Genomic DNA, 18046 nt, shown 5'->3' on the forward strand with positions numbered 1-18046 from the left:
AAATTTGCAGATAGAGCATGCATGCGTGGCTCATTATTAGGTAAATCAGAGGAATCGGTAGCTGAACCCTCGTGAAGCACATATTATATACGGCCCAATTAAATAATAATAATATCTTACGATTAAATTAATTGTCTCATTTGGATAACTTGAAAGGTTTGTTTAAGAGGTACGTAGAGACGATCATTTTAAAATCTGGGTGTCCATTAAAAAATCAGAATTTTGTAAAAACGTTTGTCTCGAATAATTTGAGACTCGAGTTAAAAAAAAATATTCGTGAAGTCACCACTAATATTTATTAGAGTGTGACTGAACACCCAAAAATATATTTATCATTTTAATAAAAATATTAATTTTAATTAAAACGACAATTTTACAATCCGCATTACCAAAAATTTAAATTCGGTAGTCGGTTACACGTGGGAAATGATTAATATTTATTAGGGTTAAAAATATTAATTTCAATGAGTATAGGGTTGCTATTCAAGGTATGAACATGCAATCTATATGATTGGAAAAATTACTCTCTTTCTCCCTCAATGTATTATATCTATATTTATATAGCATGAATCAATTTACCTTAGTAGTTAAAAGAATTCTTGTTGTTTCTAGAGGTCATGGGTGCTGCACCGAAGTGATTGATTGAGCATTCATAATCAAATGATTGAGAGTATTTAGAACATATATTACTTTTTAATCACTTTAGCTTAATAAGAACAATACTATATATAGAATCCACTTGAAAGTGAATTTCAAAATAAGTAAACAAGTCCTTATGATTAGAAGAAATTCTAAGACTAAAATCATACAACAGTAAAATTAGAAAATTTTCACAAGAGTCAAAATAAATTATAGATTTTAAAATTTTTAAAATATAACTTTATCGTTTCTTTAATTCATAATTTTAAAATTTTAAAATGATTAAATTAAAACTTTATAATTTTATAAGAATCAAAATGTGATTTTACTATTACTTTAATTTAAGATATTAAACTTTAGCATGATTTAATTTATCAAAATTACCTTAGTAATTAAAAGTATAATAATTATTTCTAAAAATTTCAAGCTCGAACACCAACGATTACAGTATGTGTAATTCACCTATTTTAAAGAATCCTTAAAATCTTGTAAACGTGAACTTTATCAAAATTACTATCCAGTAAAGTCAATTTATTATAATTTTGGATAATTCTTATTCATACTCACTATTTTTAATGTTATTTTAAATTTAAATTTATTTTATTTCTAATAAATTTATAATTCCATGTTGGACATGTTTGAATTTCTATTTTTCATAATTAAATTAGATTGATTTAATTTTTTATCAATTTAATTGAATCAAAATTTCAGTCAAGATTAACAGATTAAGTATATAATTTCTATATAAGTTAAATACAACAATAATCAAACAAACAAAGCTGTATTGTAAATGTAAGCCATGATTAGAAATTAGGGTAAAGTACACAAATGGTCCCCTGACTATAGGATACTACTTTATTAAGTCCATTGACTATTAAAAGTTACAAAATGGTCCTCCAGTTATAGAATGATGCTTTATTAAGTCCTTCAACTATTGAAAGTTTCAAGAAGGTCATCTGAATTCATTATGTTCCAAAATAATCATTTTCCGTTAAAAATTGGTGGTTGTCTAAGTTGAACGTTAGCATGATGACTGAGATATGATAGTCGTTTGAGATTTAGAATCATATTTTATCATATCACTGTCAGTAAGTTAACGTTCAACTCAGAATATCTTCAATTTTTAACGAAAAAGGACAAGTTTGGAACATAATGAATAGTCGGTGACCATTTTTCAACTTTTAATAGTCGAGGGACTTAATAAAGCTACACTATATAGTCGAAGGATCGTTTTGTAACTTTTAATAGTCAAGAGACTTAATAAAGCTACACTATATAGTCGAAGGACCATTTTGTTACTTTTAATAGTTGAGCGACATAATAAAGTAATACCTTATAGTCAAGGGACCATTTGTGTACTTTACCATAGAAATTATTAATAGTGGTGATTAAGAAAAAAATATTGTAAAAGTCAGACATCAAATGGTGGATTACTAGTTAATACTGATCAAAATACAGATAATCAAAGTGCAAAAAGGGAACATATTATAAAGGAAATATATTGGACAGAAAAGCAGCAAATATTCCAAATCTGAATGGAAACAAACACTTGAAATGAAGGAAGAGAACAGAAAGGAGGGTGTTAAGCATACTTAATGGAACTAATTTGATTAGTTTAATCATTGCATGTAGGCCAGGGCTTGTCGAGCAACACATAACATTTATCATAATTAATCTGTAATAATGATATAGTATAACTATTTGTATGCTAGTGATGGATCATTTCATATTTAAGAGCAGTAGTATTAATTTACTAATCATATTGCATATCATTTATTTATGTAAATATTAATTAATGGCTTATGATTGTAATTTAAGATCGTTTAGATAAATAAAAATATTCATATATTTACGAGAAAGTGATCCATTTATACTATTTAAAACAAACTAATATTTCCATACTTTCATGGGCGAACTTGACTTTATAAAACTTTAGGAGTAGACGAAAACAGATTTTCAATAGAAAATACACAGAAAAAATATAAAATATATGATAATTTTATATTTTTAAGGGGGCGAGCGCCCCCACCTGCTCCCCCTAAGTCCATCCTTGCATATCACATGATGTTATTAAGTGACATTTTTCTAAATTTATTGATTTTTAATAATTTAAGTAAATAAAAGAAGTTACAAAATTAAATTATAAAAATATATAGTATACTAATTAATGACATTAATAAAACATACATCTCAAATTAAAATATGGACATTAAATTTCATTCCTAACATAGTATAGAGGTCAAGTCTATAATTGGACCGATTTCATTAATAAATTTAAGTCCCATAAACAGCCCATATTCAAAAGATACAATAGTATGAAGAACATGGGATAATCGGCACAAATTGGAAGTGTCTTCTAGCAAAAATGTTTTTTATTATCATGTAGAACATGTAATCACATGATCTTAAGTGGGATTACAATGTCATTAAGCCTTTAAAGGATGTAGTTTATGATTAATTAGAACAATAATCAGCTTTAAAGTCATGCAAACTTCTGATTTCTCATTAAAAAGAAAAATCCCCATTAACTTAATGCACAAATTAACACATTATTACACGGATATTTTCATATGTATATATATTAACATTCTAATTTGGAAAATCATCATGTAACTTTATTTATTTATTAAAAAATCAATGATATTAATAAATTTTATATAATGTTTAAACTATTTAAATTCATATTTACTCAATTTATAACTAAGATGTTTCATTTGAAGAACATTTAAATGTACATTGATATGTTTTTTTATTTATTTTTTTATTTTTACGAACCCAACGACTTCGATAGTAAAAGAATTGTTGTTATTTCTTGACGTTCCAGACTTGAACATCAGGAATACTACGAGTGTGAGCATTCAATGTTAAATGATTAAAACATCTATGAACAAATATTATCTTATATTTACTCTAGACTACACGTAGACATTCATCTGTACCTTTAATCAACTTTTTATTTTCAAACTATTTTTTTTACTTTTAACATTTATTTATTAACAAAGACAGCATCTTCATCCGAATCTTGTTCTTAGATTTTTGTCTCGTTCTTTTATTAATTAATTAAATCTTATTTATTTAACCGATATTGAACCATATCAAAGAAGCTTCGGGTGAATTAATTATGGGTGAAGAGAAAATAAACAAAATCAGAAGGTGAGGTGAAAAGAAACCCTTAAACTGTTAAATACATGCTTCCACTGACAAAACCTTTCATCAACCTGATATTAAAATCAATGAAGGATTTAATTTGTTAGGGTTGTAAATGAGACGAGACAGATCGTAAATTACTAGAGATCGACTGCGTCAAAGCTCGATCAATACTCGAATCAAATGAACTCGACTCGAATTTTTAACGAGCTAAAACGAACTACTTAATACTCGACTCAAAAAGCTCGCGAGCTACTCGAAAAAAAATGTTATATCATAATTTTAGATTTTTTAAAATTACAATATTAAAAATACATTATTGATAATTATAAAATTTTAAAAATATATTTTTAAATGTAATATAAGATTTTTGTAGGTTAAACTTCGAGTTTGAGTTCGAGCTTGAATCGAGCTCGAGTCTCGAGCTTCAATCGAACTCCTGAAATTTTTTTAGTTCGAGATTTTTCGAGACGAGTTTAGTTTCAATATTATATTTCGAGTTCGAACTAAACTTAATGATTTTTAACTCGCGAGTTTTCGAATCGAACATAATTTTAAACTTTTCAAGTTCGAATCGAACTCAATAATAGTTGAGCACGACTCGGCTCGTTTACCGCGCTAGTTGGTGCTAACCAATCAGCTGGTACAGATTCATGGAATCTTTTGTAACGCACGTCTGTAACCTTCTAAAGTACAATGGAGAATGTCAAAAAAGCTGCTTCAACTTCAAACCCGACAACTATGTTTTAAAAATAATTATGCAATAAATGTGTATGCAATTGCCTTTTTTTTCTATAAAAAATTGTTTTTTTTTAAATTAATACGAGTAAGTACAAGCTCAATATTTGTTTAAAATGATTCTCAATTATTTAACATTAAACCTTTACACTTTTACTATTCTGATTTATTATTTTATTAAGAATTAAGATAGAGTTAAATCATTATCCAAGGTCAATACTTGAAACGTGTCAATCCAAGGTCAAAAACTCAAGATACATCTATTTTAGTGAAGACAACGTATCTAGAAATTTCTATACGTGATTAATACGAGATTTTATAAATATTACGAATTATCAATATTTTTATTGATTATTTATAATATAATTTAATATAAGATGATGCACTATCTTTTAGAATTAGATTTATTATTTTATTAAGAATTAAGATAGAGTTAAAACATTATCTTTAATTTATTTATTATTTTTTTAGAAATTAGGATAAAATCAAAACAATATATTTAGTTTATTATTATTTTATTTAGTAGTTACTTAGATTCATGGAACTCCTCGCCCTATATAAAAGAGGCTCCATTCAATATTGTAAATCAAGTTTCTTTGATTAGTAATACAATAAGAGTTTGTTTTTGCAAGTGCTAATTGTTTTGTGCATTCGAAACATTCTTCATCATTAAGTTTTTCAAGTTCTTCATGGGGCTGGTTAAAGTCGATTATTGAGTTTGCCTAATCAATTATGATTAGGAGGGTTCATAGGACAATTGCCAATCAATTATCATCATCACAACAATCATCAACCGCCTACCACCATCCAAACCGAGTTTGCGTTAATCCTATATCTACAGGGGAAAGTTTTCAATTTCAATTTTTATTAGTTTCGTTTATCTTTTCATAATTCTTTTTTGCATATCTTCGATCAATAGTTTATCATCTTCTTAACGAGCATTTGTTTGCTTGATTTCGTGTCAGGAACAAATTTGTCGAAAACTGTAACTCCCTAAATCTGACCTAAAAGAAATTAGGTCAAATTAAGATAGTTCAATTGAGATAATTTTTTCCTCGAGTAAACCATGTTCACTTTAAAACTTAAAAGCTTACATTAAAATTTGATAAAAAAATATCAGTTCAACTTCAAATTTTATTAAAACAAATGTATGAGAAAACCTATATAAATGATAATTATTCTAAAATATGCATAAACAGTTCCAAAATTTAATGTAATGTCCAAAGTCCCAAATTACATTAATAGTAATAAATCCAAAAAAATGATGAAGATCCAAAATAAGAAATTCAAATTAAATCTCATATTGATTATATTAATTTTATCTGAAAAATAAAATAACGCTCCAAGTACCTGTTTTAACCTGAGAATTTGAAAGAGAAAAATTAAGGGGTGTAAGCTAATAAGCTTAGTGTGCTTTTAAAGTGCATCAATCACAAATAATTCATAAGACAACGTAAAATCCGATTCAACAAAATATTCACAACCCAATTAAATATTCAATGAATGTGCACCCAAAAAACTTTACACCATCCGAAGAGTTGGTTCCTCGTAACCATTCTAAATACTAACACAATCTGAAGTGGAGTCCGCCACAAAGGCAGAGGACACTGAATCCAAAGTGAAATTCACTCCGTTGAGTGAATGAACTAAACTTTCCCTATCAAAATTTGTCCCAATATGATATGCAAATGGTACACATCCGGTATTTGATCTGATTCGAATAACATATATCCGATTTCGATCTGATCTGAATGTGATAATAACATATACTGATAATCCGAATGCATATCATAAATTTTCAGTCTAACATATCAATTTATTTCACACACCTATTTTCGAATTATATCAGATGCAACAATATCATAGAGTCTATCATGCTCTAAACCAACTTCCAAACAACATGTTTAACCGAACTATATTTAAAATAACTAAACACATAACAATCATGCTCACAAACAATTCCCAGCAATCAAACAAGTAACACAAATTAGTTACAGCACCAGGAAAAGACACACTTTGACATAAATTCTAACGGCGATTAACAACAACAACAACAAAACCCTATTCCCATATGTAATGGGGTTAGGGGAGGTAGGGTAGTAGGCTGCCCCCAAAGCCAGGTTGAGAGCAGCTTCCGTGAAAGACCTCCGGCAGTCAGAAAATTAAAAATAAAGATAAAATACAATGTACGTATAAATAAATAAATGAATGCATAGTTGAACAGAACTTCATATGCAGTCTACTAATTTTAAAAAGAGGAAACCTGAAGTGAATGATACACAAAAGTCAACGATAGCAAGCTACGAGAATGAATAAAGTCAAATGGGTTAACACCTAAACTAAGGCAACACTACTCCACTACCCTAGTTCTAAGCCTTCATAAATCTCAATGTTAGAAACGTATATAAAGTAAAAGTAATGTAAATTACTACAAAGGCCTTTAAAAAGAAGACAGAGATGTTACACCCTATGGCTATAACCTGCACTACTCGGTTACCCTGGTCTTAAGTCTCCATACTTTCCTATCAGAGGTCATGTTCTCGGTAAGGGCTAAATCCTTCAAATCAGATCGCAAGTAGTCTTCCCACTTCCGCCTTGGTCGTCCTCTTCTTCTGGCACCGTCGACTGTAATCGAATCAATTTTTACGACATTCGTTGCAATATCTCAATAATAAGTTGATCTTTCCCCCATTTCAAGCGAAAGGAAAAATAACCGAAGGGATGATCAAATCCATCTGTCTTTTTCTTGCTTCGATCGCTTTGATTTCTCATATCACCCTACGAATATGGTGTTTCTGATCTTACTTTTCCCATTGCTTTTAATTGCATTTGATCTCTGTTTGATTGTTTATATATGTTTGAGCTGCCTATCTACCTTAGGTTCCCAACTTCCACTTCAATTTGGTTCTTTAATCTGCTTCATACTTTTCTTTTCTATCAAGGGTTTTCTGGGTTTTCAACGTTTTATTGATTAAACGTTTGTTATTAGTGCAATTATAAATTTTTTTTTCTAAATCTTCGTGGTAACTGTTTTTAGATATAAAGAACTATTTGTTTGCCTTGTTAAGTTAACCAAATTACTTTTACAATAGTTAGTCATTTAACTTTATGTAATTTATTAATTGGGTTCTGAACTTTTTAATTTTTCAATTAAGTCACCAAACATAAATTAAGGTTTTGAACAATTCCCCAAATTTTAGGGTTTTAAATTTAAGGGAAATTTAAGGTGTTACTAAAACCATATTTGGCTAAGTTAATTATATCTTATTACATTCGTTCTATTCGTTTTATTTCATTATCTTTATTCTATTTTTATTGTCTTCACCTTATTTCTCTTGTTCAATTTTTCAGCAACCCTAAACTCTCATAAACCCTAATTATTGCCGACATTATTCACTCTTCTCCTCTCGTTCTTTGATCAAGTCTAGAACTTTTTAAGTTTGATTCTTTAACAACTAGCAACATTGTTCTTAATCTTGAATTGAGGAAGAAGCACATATTGATTTTGGAATGTGACTGTAAACAGGCTCTAGATTGGATTGCCTTCCCATCCTTAAGCCCCAGCCCTTTTTTGCATCTCGTCCGAGAATTAAAGCGGATATCGACGATCATGTTGTTCTTTTGCGTCATATCAGTCGGTGTGCTAGTTCCGGAGCTGATAAAGTAGCTAAACAAGGATTTGGTTAGAGGGTTAGTTGGGTTGTCTAGGAAAGATAGTTTATTAGAATCTGCTGTTGAAGTTTTCTCTTGGGTTGTAATTGCTATTTTATGCTGGAACTATGTAAGATGTTTTGAGTAATTAATAATCTTGAGGTACTCTTTCTCTCCTTTCACTACCTATTGGCATGCTCATCAATAAGTCAAGAAGTATGAAGGGATTTTTTTAATGAGATCTCCATATCTTATAAAATAAAATAAAATAACGAGCAATGCTCATCATTTTGCTGTTTTCTCTATAGAATAAATATTTTTTTGTTTTATTAACCATCGAGCTCAATTGTCAATCACGATGAGTGTCTCAACTGATAAAACACTTACTATATTATGATTACTTCATAAGAAAGTATATTATGATTATTCTATGTTAATTGCAAAGTAAGACACAATTTTTGGGGAATGATTTATATGAATCAACAATGATCAGAATAATTAATTGTTATCTGAAAAGGACTATGCAATTTGTTCATGACACTGATGCATATATTGGATGTTACAAATGTCTGAGCATATAAGATCAATCCTTTATCGCGTTTCTTAACAAGTATTTGTTATCTTATTACATTTGTTATCTTCATTTTATTTTATTATCTTTATTTTTATCTTTACTGTTTTCACTTTACTTTTCTTGTTTAATTTTTCAGCAAACCTAAACTCTCATAAACCTTAATTGCCGCCGACACCATTTACTCTTCTTCTCTAGTTCTTTGATCGAGTCTAGGACTTTCTAAGTTTGATTCTTAAAAAAGGATCAAAGTTCATCACTCCGCTATCATCCCTATTAGAATAAATATTTTCTTTTTTGTCTTATTAATTTGTCTTACCATCGAGTTCAATTGTCAATGACGATGAGTATCTCGACTTATAAAGCAATTACTATATTATGATTACATCATAAAAAATATATTATGATTATTCTCCGTTAATTGCAAAGTCAGACAGCATTTTTGGGGAATGATTTATACGAATCAACAATGATAAGAGTAATTAATTGTTATCTGAAAAGGACTATGCAACTTTTTCATGACACATGCATTTATATGGTTTTACAAATGTCTGAGCATCCAAGATCAACCCTTTATCGCGTTTCAAAAAATTTGCATCATAAATATCAAAAATAGATCAAAGATCCCCAGAACTTGAACATCAAAGAGATGGAGAAGCTTGTGTCGAGCTGGTTCAATGATCGACCCTTGCCACAGTCTTACATATTCCCACCAGACACAAGGCCTGGGAACCATATCATTCCTGGATGCAGTACCATTCCAGTAGTTGACCTTGGCAAGGCATCGGGATGTGATCGAACAGGAATTGTTCAACAGATTCTGGAGGCTAGCCGAGAGTTCGGATTTTTCCAGGTCATAGCCTTTTGCTTTAGAAATTTCAAATTTTGCAGGAAAAGTTTAGCCAATGATGTAGATATTCCATCAGTCATCATGTTGTACTCCTTAAAACAGGTAATTAATCATGGAGTTTTGGAGAGCCTTGTGAATGACACCATGAATGTCTTCAAGGAGTTCTTCGAGTTGCCAGCAGAGGACAAGGTCGGCGTCTACTCCGAGGATCCGAAACAACCTTGCAGGCTTTACACAGGTAGTCCTAACTATGATAGTGAAAAGATTCACCTTTGGCGTGACAATCTGAAGCACCCTTGTCATCCTTTAGAAGAATGCATCAAAATTTGGCCTCAGAAGCCAACTAGATATAGGTACTAAAACCCTGCACTTATATACATGATTGTTCTTCTTCATTTATCTTACTTCGTTTCCCTTTCCTATGACCTTTCCAGGGAAACTGTGGCTACATATTCGATCGAAGCAAAGAAACTGGGTTTAAGGATCCTGGAGTTAGTTTCTGAAGGTTTGGGGCTTAGTTCAGGGTTCTTTGGGGATAAACTAAGTGAATCAGTGCTTTTATCAGTGAACCATTACCCACCGTGCCCGGATCCAAGCTTGACCCTTGGAGTGTCCAAACATTGTGACCCTAACCTGTTAACTATTTTACATCAGGGTGATGTATATGGACTCCAAGTCTACAAGGATGACAATTGGATAGGTGTCGAGCCGTTGCATAACGCCTTTGTGGTTAACATAGGCTACCAGTTGCAGGTATAGTCTCTTCCTTCCTTGATTGTGTTAAAGTTGACATTTCTATGTTGAAGGCTGTTAATACGGTGCCCATAACCTAACCTGATCAGAATTAACTATATGTTGGATTCATTTGCACTTTGCATATAGATTATCAGTAACAACAAGCTGAAAAGTGCCGAACATCGGGCGGTGACAAACTTGAAACTTGCTCGAACGACAGCTGCCTTCTTTATCAACCCATCTGATGATTGCATTATAGAGCCTGTAAAATCTCTTATTGGAGCCGACGAGTCTCCGGCTTACAGGGCTTTCAGATACGAAGAGTTCCTGCTTCACTACATATCCTTAACGGGAGACACTGAGAAGAGTGTGGAACCCTTCAAACTCAGGCTTGATCAAATAATGTTAAACTCTGGACCACCTCCACAGCTTCCATGACTCATCTCTTGCAGTTGAATCAAACTGTGATTTAATGATTATGACAAAGATGCTTTGTGCTATGTACTTTGAATGTGTTGGGGAATGTATTAGATAATAAAACAAACACCACTTTAGGATCAAAATAACCCCCACTGGTATGTCTATCTGTTTAAACTACATGCTTGATCAATAATGTAAACTCTGGACCACTTCCACAAACATCCATAACTATTGTAAATGAATCTGACTGTGGTTTAATTACTATGATTAAACATAAACCCCACTGGTTAAGCTGTCAATTGATTATGGTCTGCCAAATTTGGTCTTAGTTGGGCAGCTTCTTTGACTCTCATAGCATTCAATGAGTTAGTTGAATATGACATGTATGAGTTAGTTGAGTATGACATGTATACAGCCAATACTGCAGTGCCATCTGGTGTCAGCATGGTCTATTTGGGGCGATCATAATTGTAAAGAGTCAAACTACTCGGCAATTATTAGCTTTGAACCCGAGCATCCCTCAACTGCCCCAATCCCCAAGCCTGGAAAAAAAATCTATCTTTATGGCTAATCTTCTTTCAAGCTGGTACAAGGATAAATCTTTGCCTGAGTCTTATATTTTCCCACCAGATGAAAGGCCTGGCAAGCATCTTGCTCCGAGATGGAATACCGTGCCGGTTATTGATCTTGGAGGTAACCGCAATGACTTGGTCCACCAGATTTTGAAGGCTAGCCAAGAGTTCGGATTGTTTCAGGTTTTCATCACCTAGAACACTTGGTATTCGATTTCTTACAACTTACTGCTTGGTTTCTAGTATACAGCCTATTTTACTTGCTCTTAATCAGGTTGTTGGCCATGGAGTTCCAGCCAAACTCATGAGTGAAGCCATGAGTGTCTTCAAGGAGTTCTTTGAGATGCCTGCAGAGGATAAGGCGAGCCTCACCATGTCCTCGGATGATCCGATGAGATGCAAGCTCGTAACTAGCTCTATGGATTATGAAGGCGATAGAATCCACGTATGGCGTGACATTCTAAGACACCCTTGTCATCCTTTACAGGACTGCATCAAATTTTGGCCTCAAAAGCCAACCAATTACCGGTAATTAAATCCTGTACATTTTCAGTTACATCACGTGTATTGCTGATAAACGCTATTGCGTTCGGATTTAACAAATATCGATAGTCCAGAGCACTTAAACCACGGTTTGTTGCTATTTAAATGCTTGGCCTAGTGACATGATGCCTTTGCAGAGAGGTGGTAGCAGCATATTCAATTGAAGCCAAGAAACTAGGATTAAGAATCCTGGAGTTGCTTTGTGAAGGATTAGGCATTGAATCCGGGTACTTCGAAGGCCAACTAAGTGAAGATCTGGAACTAGGGGTTAACTATTACCCGCCATGCCCAGATCCGAGCTTGACTCTAGGCCTTCCTACACATATTGACCCTGATCTCTTAACCATTCTACTTCAAGACGATGTCCGGGGCCTTCAGCTTTTAAAAGATGGGGAATGGATCGGCGTTGAGCCTCTTCCTAATGCATTTGTAGTTAACATAGGCTACCAGTTACAGGTACATATTCATATATGTATGTATATTTCCATTTCCTTGATGTTGTTAACTATACTTGTGGGTTATTTACAGTGCCGTGAATGACTAATTTTCCCTCATTGACACGCATATAGGTAATCAGTAACAAAATGCTGAAGGGTGTAGAACATCGAGCTGTGACGAACTCGAGTGACGCTCGAATATCGGCCGTCTTGTGTATGAATCCTTCGGGTGACAGCATTATAGAACCTGCAAAATCTCTGGTGACAGCAACAAATCCTCCAGTGTGTAGAGGTTTTCGATTCAAAGAGTACATGGATAGCTTCTATTCCATGTACGGGAATGCTGATTTAGCTCTGCAGGCTTTTAAGCTGGAATGCTGAATCAGATTACTGCTATTATATATATATATATATATATATATATATGGATAACTTTGATTCCATTGTTATGCCTAACAGTGGAAAACATTGATAAATTATTCCAGTTGTTGTTGAATCCAATATGAAGAAAATATGTCAAAACTTTCGTTTTTGGTCTATCAGTGACCCTAATTTTGCATTGTGAATTTGTTCTTTGCTGGGAAAAGTAAGAATGATTGCAAATGTTGATATTTTAACTCTATTAAGATATTAAAATCTAAAAATGATTATTTAAGATTGAGTTGAATTCTGATTCAATTTCACCATAATTTATCAAAAATAATATACAATTTAATTTTTTTACTGCTCATTCAAAGAAACATGATCAACAAACATTTAAGAATTAAGAGGCAGTAAGTTGTGTCTAAAGACTTTTAGTTTCTACAAGAATATTTTAGTAGTACAATGTAATTTAAAATTGGAAATTATTGTACCAAGGCTTTCGTTTAGGCCCAATTGACTAACACCTCTTCTAAATCCAAACATCTCACCCCATAATAAATATATTCTTTACATATATATATTTTTTTTGTTGACATCCAGTTTAAAGGTTTTGCCTTAAATAATGTAGACTAGCCCGGGACGAATACTTAATTTTGGTGTGTGAGTTTTCCGGTGGGGATTTTCTGCATAGACAACGACTTGAACATGAGACCTTAAACGATATAAAACAACTTACTATTTGAATCAAACTCCCATCGGTTATTTATTCTTTATATTTACATTCTTTGGTTGTTAATTTTTTAACTAAATTAAGCTCTTATTCTTTTATAATAATTAAACTATACAATTTTTTTCAAAAGAAAAAAAAATTGATATATTGACTTAAATGTTAAAACTGTTAATTTTGTTGAGGGGAGAGGTATTACATTCACAGAGTATATGCCAAGATTCGAATTTATATAAAACGAAATAATACAAGTATCTACCACGTTTATAATTATATTATGCATCTCTAAGTTTTTTTTCTCCGTTGAATGGTATACTTGCTCAGCTATTTATGTTTAACATTAAATATTTGTATTAATATTTTTTTTATTAAGCTAAGATGATTACAAAGTAGTATATGTTCTAAATATTCTTAATCATTTGATATTGAACGCTCAATCACTCTGATACAATCGTTGGTGCTCGAACCCATAACCTTTAGGAACAACAATGATTCCTTTAACAACTGAGGTAAGTTGATTCGTGCATTTGTATTGTCATTTTCCAAAACGTTAAAATTGTATGGGTAAAGTACACAAATGGTCCACAGATATAGGATACTGCTTTATTAAGTCCATCAACTATTAAAAGTTACGAAACGATCCTCCGACTGTAGAGTGTTGCTTTGTCGACTATCAAAAGTTACAAAATGGTCACCTGACTATTCATTATGTTCCAAACTCATCCTTTTCTGTTAAAAAAATTAATAGTATTCTGAGTTGAACGTAAATTTATTGACTGTGATATGATATAATTTGATCTTAGAATCTCAAACAACTATCGCATTCCATTCATTATGTTAATGTCCAACTTAGATAACCGTCAACTTTTTAACGGAAAAAAACGAGTTTAGAACATAATGGATAATCGAGTGACCATTATGTAACTTTTCATAGTCAAATGACTTAATAAAATAATATTTTATAGTTGAATGATCATTTTGTAGCAATATCCTATAATCAGGGGACCATTTGTGTACTTTACCCAAATTGTATTTGCCACATTATATATTTATTAAACATAGATCAGTTAATTTTATACAAAATTAAACACACACGTGTATGTGTATGTGTATGTGTATGTGTATGTGTATGTGTATGTGTATGTGTATGTGTATGTGTATGTGTGTGTGTGTGTGTGTGTGTGTGTACGTGTACGTGTACGTGTATGTGTACGTGTACGTGCACGTGTACATGTAGGTATAGGTGTACGTGTACGTGTACGTGTACGTGTATATTTATATATATATTTGGTAAAGTATATACATATATATTAGTGTAATCATATTTTATTTTGTATTTTAATCACAATTATTACGTCAGACCATTGCGCCACTGAGATACGTAGGTAGTGGTTCATGCACCTTGACATAAAGGAAACTTCCATTCCATAGCTATTATTAATTATTACATTGGAGTGTCTACCGACCACGACAAGTTGCCTTGGGCTTTTCATCACTCAACTATTGAATACGTGAATCGTGATTTGGTTTCAATTACTATTGAATATTCTAATCTAAGTTGCATTAAATTATTAAAAAATAATAATTTATTAATGATAATTAAATGTAATTACCAAACATTTTACTCTCTTAATTTCTTCAATAGCAATGCAATGAACACGCCATGGATAAGGGTGAATCTAGTGGTCCCCTAAATTTTATATAAAAAAACTAAAACACAAAGTTTTATAAAGTTTTCCAATTTGACTTCCTTTTATAAAATGTATATTTTTTTATGATAAAGATGGTAAGATTGTCGGTTAATGGTAAACTAATATAAAGTAGTATTTAAATATTACTTTTTGTGATAAATATTAAATTAGTAAAATAAATAAATTATTTTTTGTTAGTTTAAGATGATTATAAGATAATATTTATTCATAATTTTTCTTAGTTTTTGACAACGCACACATGCCATGCAGACTTAGGTGCTTGAATCCAGAACCTCTTCGAAGAATTATATTCTTTTTATCATTGAACTCACCCAATAAATCTAAAAAAAAATAAAATTTAATTATCATTGTATCTAATATAAATTATGCATTTAATTTATTTTTTTATAATGTTTACATTTTTTTTGAATAAATACGTCATTTCATTAACCGAAAATAGTATCACGAAGTACATAATTTGAAAGCCCGAGAAATCATAAGTAAAAGATACAGATAACTTGTGGACTACACTCATTGTGCAAGGATATATGCGATGTCGAGCGTCGAATAGAACGAATCTCAATATGAGGATGATCATCTAACATGTGTCTCGCTTCAATAGTAATTGGCGAATTAAGTTAGAAGCATCACTCTCGATAATAATACGTGGATAACAGGGATCAACTAAGAGATGAATATTTGGAGTAAGAACATAAGCTTCAACGATGGTCGGGTCACTCTGATATGGTACAAATCTCAACTCCTACCGTGCGAGCAGCTCTAGTGGATTGGCTGGGGCTTGACCCCTGCATTAGTAAATGTCAAAAGATTTAAGGGTATAACCAGTCGTGGTCAAGGGCCAATAATAATAATAATATGAAGAAGACAATTGATTTAAAATATTATAATGTATCATCTAGGAACTGACCACGTACGATGAATCCTAGAGTTGGCAAATTTATAACGTGAATGTTTTCTTTTGAAGGCCTAATTCGCCACCAAGCACTTGTTTATAAGCAAATGTCAGGATTTTTGGATCAAAAGAAATATTACAATTATACTTTTCATATAACTTTTGAAGATAATCATATGAAAAGAAAATATAAAAATACGAATATATTATTGCTGAGGAAATAAACAGTCGTGCCGATCGATGATTCATCCTTTTCTATTTGGGTGGATAATTGTAACCGGTGATGATATGATAAATGGCCGTGTTTGAATCATTTATCCCGATTAGGAGCGAAAGGAGGAATCAATAAGAGTGAATTTTAGATCCTTCCCTGGTCTTAATCGAACGATCATATAATGACTCGTAATGTTTATTTAAAGCGTAACCAAATGTCATATCTTGTTGAGGGGTGCCCAATTTATGAGTCTCGAATCTTTATTTTCATAAGAGGAGGAATCCTTCAAAGGATTTAATGCGTGGAGATCAATTTTACATAAAAATTAAAGGATATGCAAATATAAATTTGTCATATCAAAATTTTCAAATATAAAAATATTAACCGTTTGAAGAAAAAAGAACCTAATTTGAAATATGAATAAATGATAGGTAAGTTAGGGAGTCTGAATGTAGACCATATTCTTGCATCAAACAGCGACGGAAAGCACGCCCCTTGTCGCTATTAACTCTCGTCCTTTCTCGCATGAATGACTCTGTGTTCTTTTTTTTCTTTGGAAAAACAACTGTGTACGACACATGAGCACTTATCCTTTTCAAATGTCGTTTAGGTCGTTTTCGAAGTTGTTGTTTTTGACATTAATTAGAGGTGGAGGCTTGCCTAGGCTTCCCACCTTATTTAAACACTTTGATGTATTAATAAATTATATTTAATTAATTATACTATTCATTCATTTATTTTATATAGCCACGTAAAAGATAATTAAAAACAAAAACCAATTTTTTAATTAAACAATTGTTTTTTTTAGATAAATTGAATTTTATTATCCAAAGGAACATTACAGGAAACAAGAAACATCCAAAGAGAGAGTATACCAGTTATTTACAACAAACATTAGTCAATACTCCAATAATTACAGAGAATAGAATTAACATCATCAAGTAGAGATGGCAAACGGGCGGGTCAGGTGCGGATACCCCCTCCCCCATCCCCATACCCACCTAATATTTTTCAATCCACCACCCGCCCACCACTCATGATGGGTACAAATTTTCAAATCCACACCCGCCCACGCGGGTATATTTTCAAATCCATCCTCACACCCACTACCCACTAGCGACATACCCATCTAGACCCGCCTGACAGCAAACTAATGGGATGTCGGAGTTGGTTCCCAGACAGTTCGTGATGGGGTAGCAGCGCATGCTTCAATTTGTCAGAGGAGTAGCTCTACGAATGTTATGGAGACAGATTGTAGGGAGCATGTAGTCGCAGAGCTGGATTGTTGTGTTGCTTTCGATGTTAATGCTCATAGTGCGCCTAATATGGGTTTTGAGGGGCTAAAGAACATGGAAACTGCTGCTTTTGATGTTAATGCTTATAGTACGGCTAATTTGTGTTTGGATGGGCAGCATGGGCTAAAGAACATGGAAAGTGACGTGGTTAGTGGGATTATGGGTTTAATCAAAGAGCCGAATATTTCCCTAATTAAAGACCAGATTAAAGATTAAATATCCTTAATATTTGGATAAATTACATGTTATATATTATACAATATTAAAATTTATAAATTAGTCTCTAAAATTACACCTAAATTCATAATGGTCCAAAATTTAATAGATATTTAGCTGGGCGGGCGGATGCGGGGCGGGCGGATGTCTCAAATCCATTACCCGCCCACCACCCACGACGGGTACCACTTTATAAATCCACACCCGCCCACTACCCGCTAAAATTATACCCATCCCCGCTCCAATTGGAGCGGATGAGGTGCGAAATCCACGAAACTGTACCCGTTTGTCATCCCTATCATCAAGTCTATTAATTTTCTTGTC

The 18046-nt window shown here is 32.2% G+C and overlaps 2 protein-coding genes across 2 annotated transcripts; both read left to right on the forward strand.

Moving 5' to 3' along the window:
• Positions 1-9337: 9337 nt before the first annotated feature.
• Positions 9338-10819, forward strand: LOC120153879 (hyoscyamine 6-dioxygenase-like). Its single transcript, XM_039165744.1, has 4 exons — positions 9338-9599; positions 9699-9949; positions 10031-10349; positions 10479-10819. Exons 1-4 carry the CDS (start codon positions 9396-9398, stop codon positions 10767-10769), a joined length of 1065 nt encoding a protein of 354 aa, XP_039021675.1. The 5' UTR covers positions 9338-9395; the 3' UTR covers positions 10770-10819.
• A 441-nt stretch (positions 10820-11260) lies between these two features.
• Positions 11261-14581, forward strand: LOC120153824 (hyoscyamine 6-dioxygenase-like). Its single transcript, XM_039165693.1, has 5 exons — positions 11261-11506; positions 11598-11851; positions 12004-12322; positions 12436-12714; positions 14566-14581. Exons 1-4 carry the CDS (start codon positions 11315-11317, stop codon positions 12682-12684), a joined length of 1014 nt encoding a protein of 337 aa, XP_039021624.1. The 5' UTR covers positions 11261-11314; the 3' UTR covers positions 12685-12714; positions 14566-14581.
• Positions 14582-18046: the final 3465 nt, after the last annotated feature.

The sequence above is a fragment of the Hibiscus syriacus genome, unplaced genomic scaffold (assembly GCF_006381635.1).
Source record: "Hibiscus syriacus cultivar Baekdansim isolate YM2019G1 unplaced genomic scaffold, ASM638163v2 tig00111105_pilon, whole genome shotgun sequence".
Taxonomy (NCBI): domain Eukaryota; kingdom Viridiplantae; phylum Streptophyta; class Magnoliopsida; order Malvales; family Malvaceae; genus Hibiscus; species Hibiscus syriacus.